The following is a 19324-nucleotide window of genomic DNA, read 5'->3' on the forward strand; positions in this document are numbered from 1 at the left end:
TCTCCCTGCCCCTGTCTCTCTTTCACTCTCCCTGCCCCTGTCTCTCTCTCTCACTCTCCCTGCCACTGTCTCTCTCTCACTCTCCCTGTTCCTGTCTCTCTCTCACTCTCTCAGTCCCTTTCTCTCTCTCACTCTCACTCTCCCTGTCTCTCTCTCCCTCTCGCTGTCTCTCTCCCTGCCCCTGTCTCTCTCTCACTCTCCCTGCCCCTGTCTCTCTCTCACTCTCCCTGCCCCTGTCTCTCTCCCACTCTCCCTGCCCCTGTCTCTCTCTCACTCTCCCTGTCTCTCTCTCACTCTCCCTGTCTCTCTCTCACTCTCCCTGTCTCTCTCTCTCACTCTCCCTGTCTCTCTCTCACTCTCCCTGTCCCTCTCTTCTGTCCCTCTCTCACTCCCCCTGCCCCTGTCTCACTCCCCCTGCCCCTGTCTCTCTCCCACTCTCCCTGCCCCTGTCTCTCTCTCACTTTCACTCTCCCTGCCCCTGTCTCTCTCTCACTCTCCCTGTCTCTCTCTCACTCTCCCTGTCTGTCTCTCACTCTCCCTGTCTCTCTCTCCCTCTCGCTGTCTCTCTCCCTGCCGCTGTCTCTCTCTCACACTCCCTGCCCCTGTCTCTCTCTCACTCTCCCTGCCCCTGTCTCTCTCCCATTCACTCTCCCTGCCCCTGTCTCTCTCCCACTCTCCCTGCCCCTGTCTCTCTCTCACTCTCCCTCACCCTGTCTCTCTCTCACTTTCACTCTCCCTGCCCCTGTCTCTCTCTCACTTTCACTCTCCCTGCCCCTGTCTCTCTCTCACTCTCCCTGTCTCTCTCTCACTCTCCCTGTCCCTGTCTCTCTCTCACTCTCCCTGTCCCTCTCTCACTCTCCCTGTCTCTCTCTCACTCTCACTGCCCCTGTCTCTCTCTCACTCTCCCTGCCCCTGTCTCTCTCTCACTCTCCCTTCCCGTCTCTCTCTCACTCTCCCTCTCCCTGTCTCTCTCTCCCTCTCCCTGTCTCTCTCTCCCTCTCCCTGTCTCTCTCCCTGCCCCTGTCTCTCTCTCACTCTCCCTGCCCCTGTCTCTCTCTCACTCTCCCTGCCCCTGTCTCTCTCCCACTCTCCCTGCCCCTGTCTCTCTCCCACTCTCCCTGCCCCTGTCTCTCTCTCACTCTCCCTGTCTCTCTCTCACTCTCCCTGTCTCTCTCTCACTCTCCTTGTCTCTCTCTCTCACTCTCCCTGTCTCTCTCTCACTCTCCCTGTCCCTCTCTCCTGTCCCTCTCTCACTCTCCCTGCCCCTGTCTCACTCCCCCTGCCCCTGTCTCACTCTCACTCTCCCTGTCCCTCTCCCACTCTCCCTGTCTCTCTCTCACTCTCCCTGTCTCTCTCTCACTCCCCTTGTCTCTCTCTCTCACTCTCCCTGTATCTCTCTCACTCTCCCTGCCCCTGTCTCTCTCTCACTCTCCCTGCCCCTGTCTCACTCTCACTCTCCCAGTCTCCCTCTCACTCTCCCTGTCTCTCCCTCACTCTCTCTGTCCCTTTCTCTCTCTCACTCTCCCTGTCCCTGTCTCTCTCTCACTTTCACTCTCCCTGCCCCTGTCTCTCTCTCACTTTCACTCTCCCTGCCCCTGTCTCTCTCTCACTCTCCCTGTCTCTCTCTCACTCTCCCTGTCTGTCTCTCACTCTCCCTGTCTCTCTCTCCCTCTCGCTGTCTCTCTCCCTGCCGCTGTCTCTCTCTCACTCTCCCTGCCCCTGTCTCTCTCTCACTCTCCCTGCCCCTGTCTCTCTCCCATTCACTCTCCCTGCCCCTGTCTCTCTCCCACTCTCCCTGCCCCTGTCTCTCTCTCACTCTCCCTCACCCTGTCTCTCTCTCACTTTCACTCTCCCTGCCCCTGTCTCTCTCTCACTTTCACTCTCCCTGCCCGTGTCTCTCTCTCACTCTCCCTGTCTCTCTCTCACTCTCCCTGTCTCTCTCTCACTCTCCCTGTCTCTCTCTCACTCTCCCTGTCTCTCTCTCACTCACCCTGTCTCTCTCTCCCTCTCGCTGTCTCTCTCCCTGCCGCTGTCTCTCTCTCACACTCCCTGCCCCTGTCTCTCTCTCACTCTCCCTGCCCCTGTCTCTCTCCCACTCTCCCTGCCCCTGTCTCTCTCTCTCACTCTCCCTGCCCCTGTCTCACTCTCACTCTCCCTGCCCCTGTCTCTCTCCCACTCTCCCTGCCCCTGTCTCTCTCTCTCACTCTCCCTGTCTCTCTCTCACTCTCCCTGTCTCTCTCTCACTCTCCCTGTCTCCCTCTCCCTCTCCCACTCTCCCTGTCACTCTCCAACTCTCCCTGTCCCTGTCCCTGTCTCTCTCTCACTCTCCCTGCCCCTGTCTCTCTCTCACTCTCCCTGCCCCTGTCTCCCTCTCACTCTCCCTTCCCCTGTCTGTCTCTCACACTCCTTGCCCCTGTCTCTCTCTCACTCTCCCTGTTCCTGTCTCTCTCTCACTCTCCCTGTTCCTGTCTCTCTCTCACTCTCTCAGTCCCTTTCTCTCTCTCACTCTCACTCTCCCTGTCTCTCTCTCCCTCTCGCTGTCTCTCTCCCTGCCGCTGTCTCTCTCTCACACTCCCTGCCCCTGTCTCTCTCTCACTCTCCCTGCCCCTGTCTCTCTCTCACTCTCCCTGCCCCTGTCTCTCTCTCACTCTCCCTGCCCCTGTCTCTCTCCCACTCTCTCTGCCCCTGTCTCTCTCTCACTCTCCCTGTCTCTCTCTCACTCTCCCTGTCTCTCTCTCTCACTCTCCCTGTCTCTCTCTCTCACTCTCCCTGTCTCTCTCTCACTCTCCCTGTCCCTCGCTCCTGTCCCTCTCTCACTCTCCCTCTCCCTGTCTCACTCTCCCTCTCCCTGTCTCACTCTCCCTCTCCCTGTCTCTCTCTCACTCTCCCTGCCCCTGTCTCTCTCTCACTCTCCCTGCCACTGTCTCTCTCTCACTCTCCGCATCCCTGTCTCCCCCTCACTCTCTCTGTCCTTTTCTGTCTCTCACTCTCCCTGACCATGTCTCTCTCTCACTCTCCCTGTCTCTCCCTCACTCTCTCTGTCACTTTCTCTCTCTCACTCTCCCTGTCCCTGTCTCTCTCTCACTTTCACTCTCCCTGCCCCTGTCTCTCTCTCACTTTCACTTTCCCTGCCCCTGTCTCACTCTCACTCTCCCTGTCTCTCTCTCACTCTCCCTGTCTCTCTCTCACTCTCCCTGTCTCTCTCTCACTCTCCCTCTCTCCCTGTCTCTCTCTCACTCTCCGTGTCTCTCTCTCACTCACCCTGTCCCTCTCTCACTCTCCCTCTCCCTGTCTCTCTCTCCCTCTCCCTGTCTCTCTCTCCCTCTCCCTGTCTCTCTCCCTGCCCCTGTCTCTCTCTCACTCTCCCTGCCCCTGTCTCTCTCCCACTCTCCCTGTCCCTGTCTCTCTCACTCTCCCTGCCCCTGTCTCTCTCTCACTCTCCCTGCCCCTGTCTCTCTCCCACTCTCCCTGTCCCTGTCTCTCACCCACTCTCCCTGCCCCTGTCTCTCTCCCACTCTCCCTGCCCCTTTCTCTCTCTCACTCTCCCTGCCCCTGTCTCTCTCTCTCTATCCATGCCCCTGTCTCTCTCTCCCTGCCCCGTCTCTCTGTCTCTCACTCTCCCTGTCTCTCTCTCACTCTCCCTGTCTCTCCCTCACTCTCCCTGTCCCTCTCCCACTCTCCCTGTCCCTGTTTCTATCTCTCTCTCACTCTCCCTGTCCCTCTCCCACTATCCCTGTCCCTGTTTCTATCTCTCTCTCACTCTCCCTGTCCCTCTCCCACTATCCCTGTCCCTCTCCCACTATCCCTGTCCCTGTCCCTGTCTCTCTCTCACTCTCCCTGTCCCTCTCCAACTCTCCCTGTCCCTGTCCCTGTCTCTCTCTCACTCTCCCTGTACCTGTCTCTCTCTCACTCTCCCTGCCCCTGTCTCTCACTCTCCCTGCCCCTGTCTCTCTCTCACTCTCCCTGCCCCTGTCTGTATCTCACTCTCCCTGCCCCTGTCTCTCTCCCATTCACTCTCCCTGCCCCTGTCTCTCTCTCACTCTCCCTGTTCCTGTCCCTCTCTCACTCTCTCTGTTCCTGTCTCTCTCTCACTCACCATGTTCCTGTCTCTCTCTCACTCTCACTGTTCCTGTCTCTCTCCCACTCTCCCTGCCCCTGTCTCACTCTCCCTGCCCCTGTCTCTCTCTCACTCTCCCTGCCCCTGTCTCTCTCTCACTCTCCCTGCCCCTGTCTGTATCTCACTCTCCCTCCCCCTGTCTCTCTCCCATTCACTCTCCCTGCCCCTGTCTCTCTCTCACTCTCCCTGTTCCTGTCTCTCTCTCACTCTCCCTGTTCCTGTCTCTCTCTCACTCTCTCAGTCCCTTTCTCTCTCTCACTCTCCCTCACCCTGTCTCTCTCTCACTTTCACTCTCCCTGCCCCTGTCTCTCTCTCACTTTCACTCTCCCTGCCCCTGTCTCACTCTCACTCTCCCTGTCTCTCTCTCACTCTCCCTGTCTCTCTCTCACTCTCCCTGCCCCTGTCTCTCTCTCACTCTCCCTGCCCCTGCCTCTCTCTCACTCTCCCTGTCTCTCTCTCCCTCTCCCTGTCTCTCTCTCTCCCTGTCTCTCTCTCACTCTCCCTGCCCCTGTCTCTCTCTCACTCTCCCTGCCCCTGTCTCTCTCTCACTCTCCCTGCCCCTGTCTCTCTCTCACTCTCCCTGCCCCTGTCTCTCTCTCACTCCCCCTGCCCCTATCTCACTCTCACTCTCCCTTTCCCTCTCCCACTCTCCCCGTCCCTCTCCCACTCTCCCTGTCCCTGTCTCCCTCTCACTCTCCCAGTCTCTCTCTCACTCTCCATGTCTCTCTCTCACTCTCCCTGTCTCTCTCTCACTCTCCCTGTCCCTCTCCCACTCTCCCTGTCCCTCTCTCACTCTCCCTGTCCGTGTCTCTCTCTCACTCTCCCTGTCTCTCTCTCACTCTCCCTGTCCCTCTCTCACTCTCCCTGTCTCTCTCTCCCTCTCCCTGCCTCTCTCTCCCTGCCCCTGTCTCTCTCTCACTTTCACTCTCCCTGCCCCTGTCTCACACTCACTCTCCCTGTCTCTCTCTCACTCTCCCTGTCCCACTCTCACTCTCCCTGTCCCTCTCTCACTCTCCCTGTCCCTCTCTCCCTCTCCCTGTCTCTCTCTCCCTCTCCCTGTCTCTCTCCCTGCCCCTGTCTCTCTCTCACTCTCCCTGCCCCTGTCTCTCTCTCACTCTCCCTGCCCCTGTCTCTCTCTCACTCTCCCTGCCCCTGTCTCTCTCTCACTCTCCCTGCCCCTGTCTCTCTCTCACTCTCCCTGCCCCTGTCTCTCTCTCACTCTCCCTGCCCCTGTCTCTCTCTCACTCTCCCTGCCCCTGTCTCCCTTTCACTCTCCCTGTCTCTCTCTCACTCTCCCTGTCTCTCTCTCACTCTCCCTGTCTCTCTCTCACTCTCCCTGTCCCTCTCCCACTCTCCCTGTCCCTGTCTCTCTCTCACTCTCCCTGTCCCTCTCCCACTCTCCCTGTCCCTGTCTCTCTCTCTCTCTCACTCTCCCTGTCTCTCTCTCACTCTCCCTGCCCCTGTCTCTCTCTCACTCTCCCTGCCCCTGTCTCTCTCTCACTCTCCCTGCCCCTGTCTCAGTCTCACTCTCCTTTTCCCTCTCCCACTCTCCCTGTCCCTCTCCCACTCTCCCTGTCCCTGTCTCCCTCTCACTCTCCCTGTCCCTCTCCCACTCTCCCTGTCCCTGTCTCTCTCTCACTCTCCCTGTCCCTCTCCCACTCTCCCTGTCCCTGTCTCTCTCTCTCTCTCACTCTCCCTGTCTCCCTCTCACTCTCCCTGTCTCTCTCTCACTCTCCCTGTCTCTCTCTCACTCTCCCTGTCTCTCTCTCACTCTCCCTGTCTCTCTCTCACTCTCCCTGTCCCTCTCTCACTCTCCCTGTCCCTGTCCCTGTCTCTCACTCTCCCTGTCCCTGTCTCTCACTCACTCTCCCTGTCCCTGTCTCTCTCACTCTCCCTGCCCCGTCTCTCTCACTCTCCATGCCCCTGTCTCTCTCTCACTCTCCCTGTCCCTGTCTCTCTCTCACTCTCCTTGCCCCGTCTCTCTCACTCTCCCTTCCCCGTCTCTCTCACTCTCCCTGCCCCTGTCTCTCTCTCACTCTCCCTGCCCCTGTCTCTCTCTCACTCTCCCTGTCCCTGTCTCTCTCTCACTCTCCCTGTCCCTGTCCCTCTCTCACTCTCCCTGTCCCTGTCTCTCTCACACTCTCCCTGCCCCGTCTCTCTCACTCACCCTGCCCCTGTCTCTCTCTCACTCTCCCTGCCCCTGTCTCTCTCTCACTCTCCCTGTCCCTGTCTCTCTCTCACTCTCCCTGTCCCTGTCCCTCTCTCACTCTCCCTGTCCCTCTCTCACTCATCCTGCCCCTGTCTCTCTCTCACTCTCCCTGTCCCTGTCCCTCTCTGACTCTCCCTGTCCCTGTCTCTCTCTCACTCTCCCTGTCCCTGCCTCTCTCACTCTCCCTGCCCCGTCTCTCTCACTCACCCTGCCCCTGTCTCTCTCTCACTCACCCTGCCCCTGTCTCTCTCTCACTCTCCCTGTCCCTGTCCCTCTGTCACTCTCCCTGTCCCTGTCTCTCTCTCACCCTCCCTGTCCCTGTCTCTCTCTCACTCTCCCTGTCCCTGTCTCTCTCTCACTCTCCCTGCCCGGTCTCTCTCACTCTCCCTGTCCCTGTCCCTCTCTGACTCTCCCTGTCCCTGTCTCTCTCTCACTCTCCCTGTCTCTGTCTCTCTCTCACCCTCCCTGTCCCTGTCTCTCTCTCACTCTCCCTGTCCCTGTCTCTCTCTCACCCTCCCTGTCCCTGTCTCTCTCTCACTCTCCCTGTCCCTGTCTCTCTCTCACTCTCCCTGCCCGGTCTCTCTCACTCTCCCTGTCCCTGTCCCTCTCTGACTCTCCCTGTCCCTGTCTCTCTCTCACTCTCCCTGTCTCTGTCTCTCTCTCACTCTCCCTGTCCCTGTCTCTCTCTCACTTTCCCTGTCCCTGTCTCTCTCTCACTTTCCCTGTCCCTGTCTCTCTCTCACTTTCCCTGTCCCTGTCTCTCTCTCACTCTCCCTGTCTCTGTCTCTCCCTCACTCTCCCTGTCTCTCTCTCACTCTCCCTGTCTCTCTCACTCTCCCTGTCCCGTCTCTCTCTCTCACTCTCCCTGTCCCTGTCTCTCTCACTCTCCCTGTCCCTGTCCCTCTCTGACTCTCCCTGTCCCTGTCTCTCTCTCACTCTCCCTGTCTCTGTCTCTCTCTCACTCTCCCTGTCCCTGTCTCTCTCTCACTCTCCCTGCCCCTGTCCCTCTCTCACTCTCCCTGTCCCTGTCTCTCTCTCACTCTCCCTGCCCCTTTTTCTCTCTCACTCTCCCTGCCCCTGTCTCTCTCTCACTCTCCCTGTCGCTGTCTCTCTCTCACTCTCCCTGTCCCTGTCTCTCTCTCACTCTCACTCTCCCTGTCCCTGCCTCTCTCACTCTCCCTGCCCCTTTTTCTCTCTCACTCTCCCTGCCCCTGTCTCTCTCTCACTCTCCCTGTCGCTGTCTCTCTCTCACTCTCCCTGTCCCTGTCTCTCTCTCACACTCCCTGCCCCTTTTTCTCTCTCACTCTCCCTGCCCCTGTCTCACTCTCACTCTCCCTGTCCCTGCCTCTCTCACTCTCCCTGCCCCGTCTCTCTCACTCTCCCTGTCCCTGTCTCTCTCTCACTCTCCCTGTCCCTGTCCCTCTCTGACTCTCCCTGCCCCTGTCTCTCTCTCACTCTCCCTGTCTCTGTCTCTCTCTGACTCTCTCTGCCCCTGTCTCTCTCTCACTCTCCCTGTCCCTGTCTCTCTCTCACTCTCCCTGTCTCTGTCTCTGTCTCACTCTCCCTGTCTCTCTCTCTCCCTGTCTCTCTCACTCTCCCTGTCCCGTCTCTCTCTCTCACTCTCCCTGTCCCTGTCTCTCTCACTCTCCCTGCCCCTGTCTCTCTCTCACTCTCCCTGCCCCTGTCTCTCTCTCACTCTCCCTGTCTCTCACTCTCCCTGTCCCTGTCTCTCTCTCACTCTCCCTGCCCCTGTCTCTCTCTCACTCTCCCTGCCCCTGTCTCTCTCTCACTCTCCTTGTCCCTGTCTCTCTCTCACTCTCCCTGCCCCTGTCTCTCTCTCACTCTCCCTGCCCCTGTCTCTCTCTCACTCTCCCTGCCCCTGTCTCTCTCTCACTCTCCCTGCCCCTGTCTCTCTCTCACTCTCCCTGTCCCTGTCTCTCTCTCACTCTCCCTGCCCCTGTCTCTCTCTCACTCTCCCTGCCCCTGTCTCTCTCTCACTCTCCTTGTCCCTGTCTCTCTCTCACTCTCCCTGCCCCTGTCTCTCTCTCTCTCTCCCTGCCCCTGTCTCTCTCTCACTCTCCCTGCCCCTGTCTCTCTCTCACTCTCCCTGCCCCTGTCTCTCTCTCACTCTCCCTGCCTCTGTCTCCTTCTCACTCTCCCTGCCCCTGTCTCTCTCTCTCTCTCCCTGCCCCTGTCTCTCTCTCACTCTCCCTGTCCCGTCTCTCTCTCACTCTCCCTGCCCCTGTCTCTCTCTCACTCTCCCTGCCTCTGTCTCCTTCTCACTCTCCCTGCCCCTGTCTCTCTCTCTCTCTCCCTGCCCCTGTCTCTCTCTCACTCTCCCTGTCCCGTCTCCCTCTCACTCTCCCTGCCCCTGTCTCTCTCTCACTCTCCCTGCCCCTGTCTCTCTCTCACTCTCCCTGTCCCTGTCTCTCTCTCACTCTCCCTGCCCCTTTTTCTCTCTCACTCTCCCTGCCCCTGTCTCTCTCTCACTCTCCCTGTCGCTGTCTCTCTCTCACTCTCCCTGTCCCTGTCTCTCTCTCACTCTCACTCTCCCTGTCCCTGCCTCTCTCACTCTCCCTGCCCCTTTTTCTCTCTCACTCTCCCTGCCCCTGTCTCTCTCTCACTCTCCCTGTCGCTGTCTCTCTCTCACTCTCCCTGTCCCTGTCTCTCTCTCACACTCCCTGCCCCTTTTTCTCTCTCACTCTCCCTGCCCCTGTCTCACTCTCACTCTCCCTGTCCCTGCCTCTCTCACTCTCCCTGCCCCGTCTCTCTCACTCTCCCTGTCCCTGTCTCTCTCTCACTCTCCCTGTCCCTGTCCCTCTCTGACTCTCCCTGCCCCTGTCTCTCTCTCACTCTCCCTGTCTCTGTCTCTCTCTGACTCTCTCTGCCCCTGTCTCTCTCTCACTCTCCCTGTCCCTGTCTCTCTCTCACTCTCCCTGTCTCTGTCTCTGTCTCACTCTCCCTGTCTCTCTCTCTCCCTGTCTCTCTCACTCTCCCTGTCCCGTCTCTCTCTCTCACTCTCCCTGTCCCTGTCTCTCTCACTCTCCCTGCCCCTGTCTCTCTCTCACTCTCCCTGCCCCTGTCTCTCTCTCACTCTCCCTGTCTCTCACTCTCCCTGTCCCTGTCTCTCTCTCACTCTCCCTGCCCCTGTCTCTCTTTCACTCTCCCTGCCCCTGTCTCTCTCTCACTCTCCTTGTCCCTGTCTCTCTCTCACTCTCCCTGCCCCTGTCTCTCTCTCACTCTCCCTGCCCCTGTCTCTCTCTCACTCTCCCTGCCCCTGTCTCTCTCTCACTCTCCCTGCCCCTGTCTCTCTCTCACTCTCCCTGTCCCTGTCTCTCTCTCACTCTCCCTGCCCCTGTCTCTCTCTCACTCTCCCTGCCCCTGTCTCTCTCTCACTCTCCCTGCCTCTGTCTCCTTCTCACTCTCCCTGCCCCTGTCTCTCTCTCTCTCTCCCTGCCCCTGTCTCTCTCTCACTCTCCTTGTCCCTGTCTCTCTCTCACTCTCCCTGCCTCTGTCTCCTTCTCACTCTCCCTGCCCCTGTCTCTCTCTCTCTCTCCCTGCCCCTGTCTCTCTCTCACTCTCCTTGTCCCTGTCTCTCTCTCACTCTCCCTGCCCCTGTCTCTCTCTCACTCTCCCTGCCCCTGTCTCTCTCTCACTCTCCCTGCCTCTGTCTCCTTCTCACTCTCCCTGCCCCTGTCTCTCTCTCTCTCTCCCTGCCCCTGTCTCTCTCTCACTCTCCCTGTCCCGTCTCTCTCTCACTCTCCCTGCCCCTGTCTCTCTCTCACTCTCCCTGCCCCTGTCTCTCTCTCACTCTCCCTGCCCCTGTCTCTCTCTCACTCTCCCTGCCCCTGTCTCTCTCTCACTCTCCCTGCCCCTGTCTCTCTCTCACTCTCCCTGCCCCTGTCTCTCTCTCACTCTCCCTGCCCCTGTCTCTCTCTCACTCTCCCTGCCCCTGTCTCTCTCTCACTCTCCCTGCCCCTGTCTCTCTCTCACTCTCCCTGTCTCTCACTCTCCCTGTCCCTGTCTCTCTCTCACTCTCCCTGCCCCTGTCTCTCTCTCTCTCTCCCTGCCCCTGTCTCTCTCTCACTCTCCTTGTCCCTGTCTCTCTCTCACTCTCCCTGCCCCTGTCTCTCTCTCACTCTCCCTGCCCCTGTCTCTCTCTCACTCTCCCTGCCCCTGTCTCTCTCTCACTCTCCCTGCCCCTGTCTCTCTCTCACTCTCCCTGTCTCTCACTCTCCCTGTCCCTGTCTCTCTCTCACTCTCCCTGCCCCTGTCTCTCTCTCACTCTCCCTGCCCCTGTCTCTCTCTCACTCTCCCTGCCCCTGTCTCTCTCTCACTCTCCCTGTCCCCGTCTCTCTCTCACTCTCCCTGTCCCCGTCTCTCTCTCACTCTCCCTGCCCCTGTCTCTCTCTCACTCTCCCAGTCCCGTCTCTCTCACTCTCCCTGTCTCTCTTCACTCTGCTTGAGGGAGAATTGCTGAGACTGACAGTCTTCACGGTTCCTTTTATGATATCCCGGCTTTGTTGCAGTCTCGTGCTTGGCGTTCTCCCTCACACCGCTCATGATTAATTGGGTGGATGTGGGGGGGACATATGTTCAAGGTTTTGAAAGGTGGAGAGTGCTTGATATCAAAGGGCACCCATAGTTTCTGGTTGTTTCCCGCTGGATTGCATGCCTGGTATCTGCTATTGGTTTCTGGATTGCTGTAGACAGTGGCGCTGTCTCATTCTCTTCTTATTTTCCCTGTCATTTCTTCCTGTTTGTTTCCCCTCCCTCACGTTATTAGATTCTTTCCTTTGCCCTCTTCTTCTGTCCCTCTCACACTCTGCTCCTGTGCTTTGCTTTTCTTTCACCTCTCTTGTTGAAGTTGAGGCCCTTGTTGGAGCTCCACGACGAAGACCTCTTTCCTTCTGCCCCTGCTGTGCCCACGACCGAGGTAACGTAAACCAACCCCGCAGAGGGTCGCCATAACAACGCGAGGGTTTTCGGACCCTGAGGCTCAGTACAGTTCCCTTGGACACCTGGTCAAGTGCAAATTCAAACAAAAAAACCTGCACCCACTGCACAAGAATGGGGGGGGGAGCAGGAGGACCTGGGTCAGGAGGGTGAATAGGTGAGGGCACCGAACTAGTGGGGCGGAGATTGTGCCCACTGCACAGGCCCTTGAGGGGATATGTGGGACGGCTAATCCTGTGGGACCCCCCACCAAACCGAACCAGTCCAACTATCCGTGTGAACTGTCTCACTGAGACACTCCTACCATTTTAATTCCCTTCTTCATTCTGCACCGTGTGAGGTCCAGCTCGGTGGGGTCAGGTTGGGGGAGGTGTGCTGAGCACCAACACATCAACTGCGGGAAAAAAGGTTGATGTCAGGCAGTGCTGGCTAATCTGTCCCACTCCTGCATCGTGTGAAGCCCGGGGACCTCTCCCAGCTGAAGGGACACCCTTCCTCACATCAAAGTTTGAGACAAAGTCCCCCCGCTCCCCACCTCTTCGGTTAGATTAGACAGAGAGTGTCAAATGTTCTGTTAACACACAACAATAGCAACAACAACTTGCATTTATATAACGCTTTTAACGTAGTAAATCGTCCCAAGGAGCTTCACAGGAACGTTATCAGAGAAAATTTGACACCGAGCCACATAAGGAGATATTAGGACAGGTGACCAAAAACTTGGTCAAAGAGGTAGGTTTTAAGGAGCTTCTTAAAGGAGGAGATAGAGAGGCGGAGAGGTTTAGGGAGGGAATTCCAGAGCTTAGGACCTCAGCAGCTGAAGGCACGGCCGCCAATGGTGGAGCGATTAAAATTGGGGAGGCACAGAGGCTAGAATTGAAGGAGTGCAGAGATCTCGGAGGGTTGTAGGGCTGGAGGAGGTTACAGAGATAGGGAGAGGCGAGGCCATGGAGGGATTTGAAAATAAGGATGAAAATTTTAAAATCAAGGTGTTCCCGGACTGGGAGCCGATGTAGGTCAGTGAGCACAGGGGTGATGGGGGAAGGGGACTTGGTGCGAGTTAGAATAACAAACTAGACAACACCACCCCTCACCTCAACCCCACCCCTCCCCCTCCCCCTCACCCCCACCCCTCCCCCCCACCAATCACCCCCACCAATCACCCCCACCCCTCCCCCCACCAATCACCCCCACCAATCACCCCCACCCCTCCCCCTCCAATCACCCCCACCCCTCCCCCCTCCAATCACCCCCACCCCTCCCCCCCACCAATCACCCCCACCAATCACCCCCACCCCTCCCCCCTCCAATCACCCCCACCCCTCCCCCCTCCAATCACCCCCACCCCTCCACCCCACCACCACCCCTCCCCCCACCAATCACCCCTCCCCCCATTAGTTACCCTCACCCCTCCCCCCACCAATCACCCCTCCCCCACCAATCACCCCTCCCCCCACCAATCACCCCTCCCCCACCAATCACCCCTCCCCCCACCAATCACCCCTCCCCCCACCAATCACCCCTCCCCCCACCAATCCCCCCTCCCCCCACCAATCACCCCTCCCCCCACCAATCACCCCTCCCCCCACCAATCACCCCTCCCCCCACCAATCACCCCTCCCCCCACCAATCACCCCTCCCCCCACCACCACCCCTCCCCCACCAATCACCCCTCCCCCCACTAGTTACCCCCACCCCTCCCCCCACCAGTTACCCCCACCCCTCCCCCCAATCACCCCCACCCTTCCCCCCAATCACGCCCACCCCTCCCCCTCCACTCACCCCCACCCCTCCCCCTCCACTCACCCCCACCCCCACCCCTCCACTCACCCCCACCCCCCTCCACTCACCCCTCCACTCACCCCCACCCCTCCACTCACCCCCACCCCTCCACTCACCCCCACCCCTCCCCCCACCAATCACCCCTCCCCCCACTAGTTACCCCCACCCCTCCCCCCACCAATCACCCCTCCCCCACCAATCACCCCTCCCCCCACCAATCACCCCTCCCCCCACCAATCACCCCTCCCCCACCAATCACCCCTCCCCCCACCAATCACCCCTCCCCCCACCAATCACCCCCGCCCCTCCCCCCACCAATCACCCCTCCCCCACCAATCACCCCTCCCCCCACCAATCACCCCCGCCCCTCCCCCCACCAATCACCCCTCCCCCACCAATCACCCCTCCCCCCACCAATCCCCCCCGCCCCTCCCCCCACCACCACCCCTCCCCCCACCAATCACCCCTCCCCCCACTAGTTACCCCCACCCCTCCCCCCACCAGTTACCCCCACCCCTCCCCCCAATCACCCCAACCCTCCCCCTACCACTCCCCCCCCACCACTCCCCCCCACCAATCACGCCCACCCCTCCCCCTCCACTCACCCCCACCCCTCCCCCTCCACTCACCCCCACTCCCACCCTTCCACTCACCCCCACCCCTCCACTAACCCCCACCCCCACCCCTCCACTCACCCCCACCCCCCTCCACTCACCCCTCCACTCACCCCCACCCCTCCACTCACCCCCACCCCTCCCCCCACCAATCACCCCTCCCCCCACCAATCACCCCTCCCCCCACTAGTTACCCCCACCCCTCCCCCCACCAGTTACCCCCACCCCTCCCCCCACCAGTTACCCCCACCCCTCCCCCCACCAGTTACCCCCACCCCTCCCCCCAATCACCCCCACCCCTCCCCCAATCACCCCCACCCCTCCCCCCAATCACCCCCACCCTCCCCCCACCCTCCCCCCACCAATCACCCCCACCCCTCCCCCCACCAATCACCCCTTCCCCACCAATCACCCCTCCCCCCACCAATCACCCCCACCCCTCCCCCCACCAATCACCCCTCCCCCCACCAATCACCCCTCCCCCCACCAGTTACCCCCACCCCTCCCCCCACCAGTTACCCCCACCCCTCCCCCCACCAGTTACCCCCACTCCTCCCCCCACCAGTTACGCCCACCCCTCCCCCAATCACCCCCACCCCTCCCCCAATCACCCCAACCCTCCCCCCACCACTCCCCCCCACCAATCACGCCCACCCCTCCCCCCACCAATCACGCCCACCCCTCCCCCTCCACTCACCCCCACCCCCACCCGTCCACTCACCCCCACCCCCACCCCTCCACTCACCCCCACCCCCACCCCCCCACTCACCCCCACCCCCACCCCTCCACTCACCCCCACCCCCACCCCTCCACTCACCCCCACCCCTCCACTCACCCCCACCCCTCCACTCACCCCCACCCCTCCACTCACCCCACCCCCACCCCTCCACTCACCCCCACCCCTCCACTCACCCCCACCCCTCTACTCACCCCCACCCCTCCACTCACCCCCACCCCCACCCCTCCACTCACCCCCACCCCCACCCCTCCACTCACCCCCACCCCCACCCCTCCACTCACCCCCACCCCTCCACTCACCCCCACCCCTCCACTCACCCCCATCCCTCCACTCACCCCCACCTCTCACCTCAACCCCTCAATCTCACCTCTCCCTCCTCCCTCTCACCACTCACCCGCACCCAACCCCTCACCTCAATCCCACCTGTCCCCCTCACCCCACTCCTCACCTGAACCCCTCAATCCCACCCCTCACCTGAACCCCTCAATCCCACACCTCCCCCTCCCCCACCACCCACCCCAGCCCTCTCCACCCACCCCAGCCCTCTCCACCCATGCCAGCCCTCTCCCCCACCCCCCACCCTCACCTCAACCCCACCCTTCCCTCTAAATGGGGAGAGGAGGTGTAGACAATAAATGGGGAAGGAGGTGGGACAGTAAATGGGGAAAGGAGGGGGGGTCAGTAAATGGGGAGAGGAGGGGTGGTGTTAGTAAATGGGTGGAGGGGACAGTAATTGGGGGGGGGATCAGTAAATTGGGGAGAGGAGGGGGGGGGTAGCAGCAAATGGGAGGAGGGTTTCCTCACTCAGGACACATGATCCTCGTAGATTGCACTCCACTCGCATGTTCGGACTGTAAATGAACCACAATTTTCCTGGTGCTTGGAATCGGGGTTGTGGCACAGACCAGAGCGTCACGGCTGCTCCCTGGGACTCTACTCTGCCTCGCCACCTGCTCGCAGCGACTCAGCTCCATTTCATCTGCAATAACACTTGACCTGGACTGGCTGTTTTTCTCATCTCACTGATTCCTTCATTAACTGACTGAGCTTTGTTCCATGCACCCAGCTTCTCTCTTGAGTTCTGCAAGCACCCCCACCCCCTCCTTGTTGAATGGCCTGATATTTACCTTTTGCTGTGAAAACCCCCATTTCTTGCAGGCACGGTACCCATAAGACCTGGTCAGCTGCCATTGGAGACGTCTGTGTCTCAGCTTTTCAAACATGGCCAGAGTGAGTCAATTCAGGAGCCAGGTGGAATCAGGAACTATTGAACAATAATCTGCATGGGATAGGGGCTGAGACAGCAAACAGGCTGGTCATTGCAACTCGGAATTCCATGCATTAGGTACATTGGGCTGGTACAAAGTCTGGTATTGGAACATACCTAGGTGGCGTTATATTAAAATCCACTTCCCTCCCAAAGATATTCGGTATGATTTGACTTCCTGTGGCGATGGTCACAGTAAGTTGGATGGTCCGTACCCTAATGCCAGGTGTGCTCTACCAGGTATTGCTCAGCTAAGGTAGACCACTGACCTTTCAGGCCATAAAGTCTAATTGGTGTTAGATAAACACAAGCTCTGGTCAGTAAGAGTGTAATTGTTGCATCTTGAGGAAGCTTTGCAGATTGGAATGTGATTTCAGGCTGCAGCTCAGAAGCACCCAGCATTTTAAAATTTCTTTGCCTCTGCAACAAAGTCTGATGCCTGTTGCACATATGCTCTTTAATATATTACAAGAAAATCTCCAGGTGTATTGCTCATGGTTAATCAAACTAGTTGAATTGTAATGACCAGAATCAGCCACAATTCTACTGTAAAGTGTAGCTGTGTTTAAATGGCCTGTCCCTTGAAGCATGAATGACAGTAAATCAAGAGTGAGCATCAAGCAAAATGTGCCAATAAAATAAAGAACCTCAACCAATCGAATCAAAACATATTGTGAAGTTGCTTTCAGCTGCCATTTTGAATTACCTCCAGCTGAAAATTTGCAGCCAATTAAATACTTAACTCTTACAAACACTTACAAACCCTTAAAACAGAACCCTTTCTTATCCTGACACTGAGTTCCCTGGAAAATGTTTTATTGGTGAGGCCTACTCAATGATCATGAGCCTGAGGCTCAGTTTGCAACAGGTTTAGAAATGCTATCTCTTTAGCCCACTCATCTCCATGAAAACCAGAGCAGTGCCCATGAGGAGGAAGGCCAAGATAATTATAGCTCCTATCCATGGGCAACATTGTGGAAAGCTAAATTGTCACTAAACTTGTTACAGCGCTCTTGATATTACAAAATATTGTTATAGGAATGTTGTAGCTTGAGTTTCTCAGTGAAATGAATTACAGATTATTTTTGATACAAACCGACATTACAGCCCTCCCATTATAACAAACCGACATTACAGCCCTCCCATTATAACAAACCGACATTACAGCCATCCCATTATAACAAACCGACATTACAGCCCTCCCATTATAACAAACCGACATTACAGCCTTCCAGTTATAACAAACCGACATTACAGCCTTCCAGTTATAACAAACCGACATTACAGCCTTCCAGTTATAACAAACCGACATTACAGCCTTCCAGTTATAACAAGCTGACATGACAGCCCTCTCTATAAAAAAAACTGTCATGACAGCCCTCACATTATAACTGACATTGCAGCCCTCACAATTTAACAATCTGACATTACAGCCCTCTCATTCTAACAAAGAGACATTACAGCCCTCCCGTTATAACAAACTAACATTACAGCCCTCCCACTATAACAAACTGACATTACAGCCCTCCCATTGTAACAAACTGACATTACAGCTCTATAATTATAACAAACTGATATTACAGGTGAGGTGCCTGAAGATTGGAGGGTAGCAAATGTTGTGCCTTTGTTTAAGAAGGGTGGCAGGGAAAAGCCTGGGAACTACAGACTGGTGAGCCTGACATCTGTAGTGGGTAAGTTGTTAGAGGGTATTCTGAGGGACAGGATCTACGGGCATTTGGAGAGGCAGGGACTGATTAGGAACAGTCAGCATGGTTTTGTGAGAGGAAAATCATGTCTCACGAATTTGATTGAGTTTTTTGAAGGGGTAACCAAGAAGATAGATGAGGGCTGTGCAGTAGACGTGGTCTACATGGACTTCAGCAAAGCCTTTGACAAGGTACCGCATGGTAGGTTGTTACATAAGGTTAAATCTCACGGGATCCAAGGTGAGGTAGGCAATTGGATACAACATTGGCTTGACGACAGAAGACAGAGGGTGGTTGTAGAGGGTTGTTTTTCAAACTGGAGGCCTGTGACCAGCGGTGTGCCTCAGGGATCGGTGCTGGGTCCGCTGTTATTTGTTATTTATATTAATGATTTGCATGAGAATTTAGGAGGCATGGTTAGTAAGTTTGCAGATGACACCAAGATTGGTGGCATCGTGGACAGTGAAGAAGGTTATCTAGGATTGCAACGGGATCTTGATAAATTGGGCCAGTGGGCCGATGAATGGCAGATGGAGTTTAATTTAGATAAATGTGAGGTGATGCATTTTGGGAGATCGAATCGGGCCAGGACCTACTCTGTTAATGGTAGGGCGTTGGGGAGAGTTATAGAACAAAGAGATCTGGGAGTACAGGTTCATAGCTCCTTGAAAGTGGAGTCACAGGTGGATAGGGTGGTGAAGAAGGCATTCGGCATGCTTGGTTTCATTGGTCAGAACATTGAATACAGGAGTTGGGATGTCTTGTTGAAGTTGTACAAGACATTAGTTAGGCCACACTTGGAGTACTGTGTACAGTTCTGGTCACCCTATTATCGAAAGGATATTATTAAACTAGAAAGAGTGCAGAAAAGATTTACGAGGATGCTGCCAGGACTTGATGGTTTGACTTACAGGGAGAGGTTAGACAGACTGGGACTTTTTTCCCTGGAGAGTAGGAGGTTTAGGGGTGATCTTATAGAAGTCTATAAAATAATGAGGGGCATAGATAAGGTAGATAGTCAAAATCTTTTCCCAAAGGTAGGGGAGTCTATAACGAGGGGGCATAGATTTAAGGTGAGAGGGGAGAGATACGAAAGGGTCCAGAGGGGCAATTTTTTCATTCAAAGGGTGGTGAGTGTCTGGAACGAGCTGCCAGAGGCAGTAGTAGAGGCGGGTACAATTTTGTCTTTTAAAAAGCATTTGGACAGTTACATGGGTAAGATGGGTATAGAGGGATATGGGACAAGTGCAGGCAATTGGGACCAGCTTAGTGGTATAAACTGGGCGACATGGACATGTTGGGCCGAAGGGCCTGTTTCCATGTTGTAAACTTCTATGATTCTACAGCCCCCTTATTATGGCAAACTGACGTTACAGCCCTCCCAATGTAACAAACTGACATTACCGCTCTATAATTATAACAAATTGACATTACAGCCCTCTCATTATAATACACTGACATTACAGCCCACCCATTGTAACAAACTAACATTACAGGTTAAAGCAGCGCTGTACCTAATGCATGATGGGATGGAGTGGCAAGTGGCCTGGAATACAGATTCCAATATCTGGGACCCATCCAACTCAACGAGAGAGTCAATCTCTAAACCGAGTCCAAGAACCCTCGCTGGCAGTGGGCGGGGTCATTGCAGTAGGCGGGGCCATACAGGCTAGAGGGTCCTGAGTCTGGACGCAGCAAGCTGATTTTAGCTTGGGCAGAATTAGGAGTATTCCTGATGGTTTCTGAATGATCCGAGCTGGAAAGTGTGTCTGTGTCTGCGTGTGAGGGTGCCTGAGAGTATGTGTGTCTTGTATCTGATTTGTACGTGTGTGTGAGTGTGTGTCGATGTCTAAGAGTGCGTGTGCCTGTATCTGTGAAAGTGTGTCTCAGATTGTGTGTGTCTGTGTCTGAGAGTATGTGAGTCTGTGTCTGAG

At 56.8% G+C, this 19324-nt stretch overlaps 1 protein-coding gene across 2 annotated transcripts in view; it reads left to right on the top strand.

Moving 5' to 3' along the window:
• The window catches only part of LOC137334896 (F-actin-monooxygenase MICAL3-like), a 354266-nt gene that overhangs the window by 294887 nt on the left and 40055 nt on the right, over positions 1 to 19324 (top strand). The window contains exon 7 of one of the 2 annotated variants that reach the window (XM_067999976.1): positions 11194 to 11262. The exons of the other annotated variant lie outside the window; for it this stretch is intronic. Coding sequence (XP_067856077.1) covers positions 11194 to 11262 — 69 coding nt within the window. The remainder of the gene's footprint in view (positions 1 to 11193; positions 11263 to 19324) is intronic. 2 annotated transcript variants of the gene reach the window in all.

The sequence above is a fragment of the Heptranchias perlo genome, chromosome 18, assembly GCF_035084215.1.
Source record: "Heptranchias perlo isolate sHepPer1 chromosome 18, sHepPer1.hap1, whole genome shotgun sequence".
NCBI lineage: Eukaryota > Metazoa > Chordata > Chondrichthyes > Hexanchiformes > Hexanchidae > Heptranchias > Heptranchias perlo.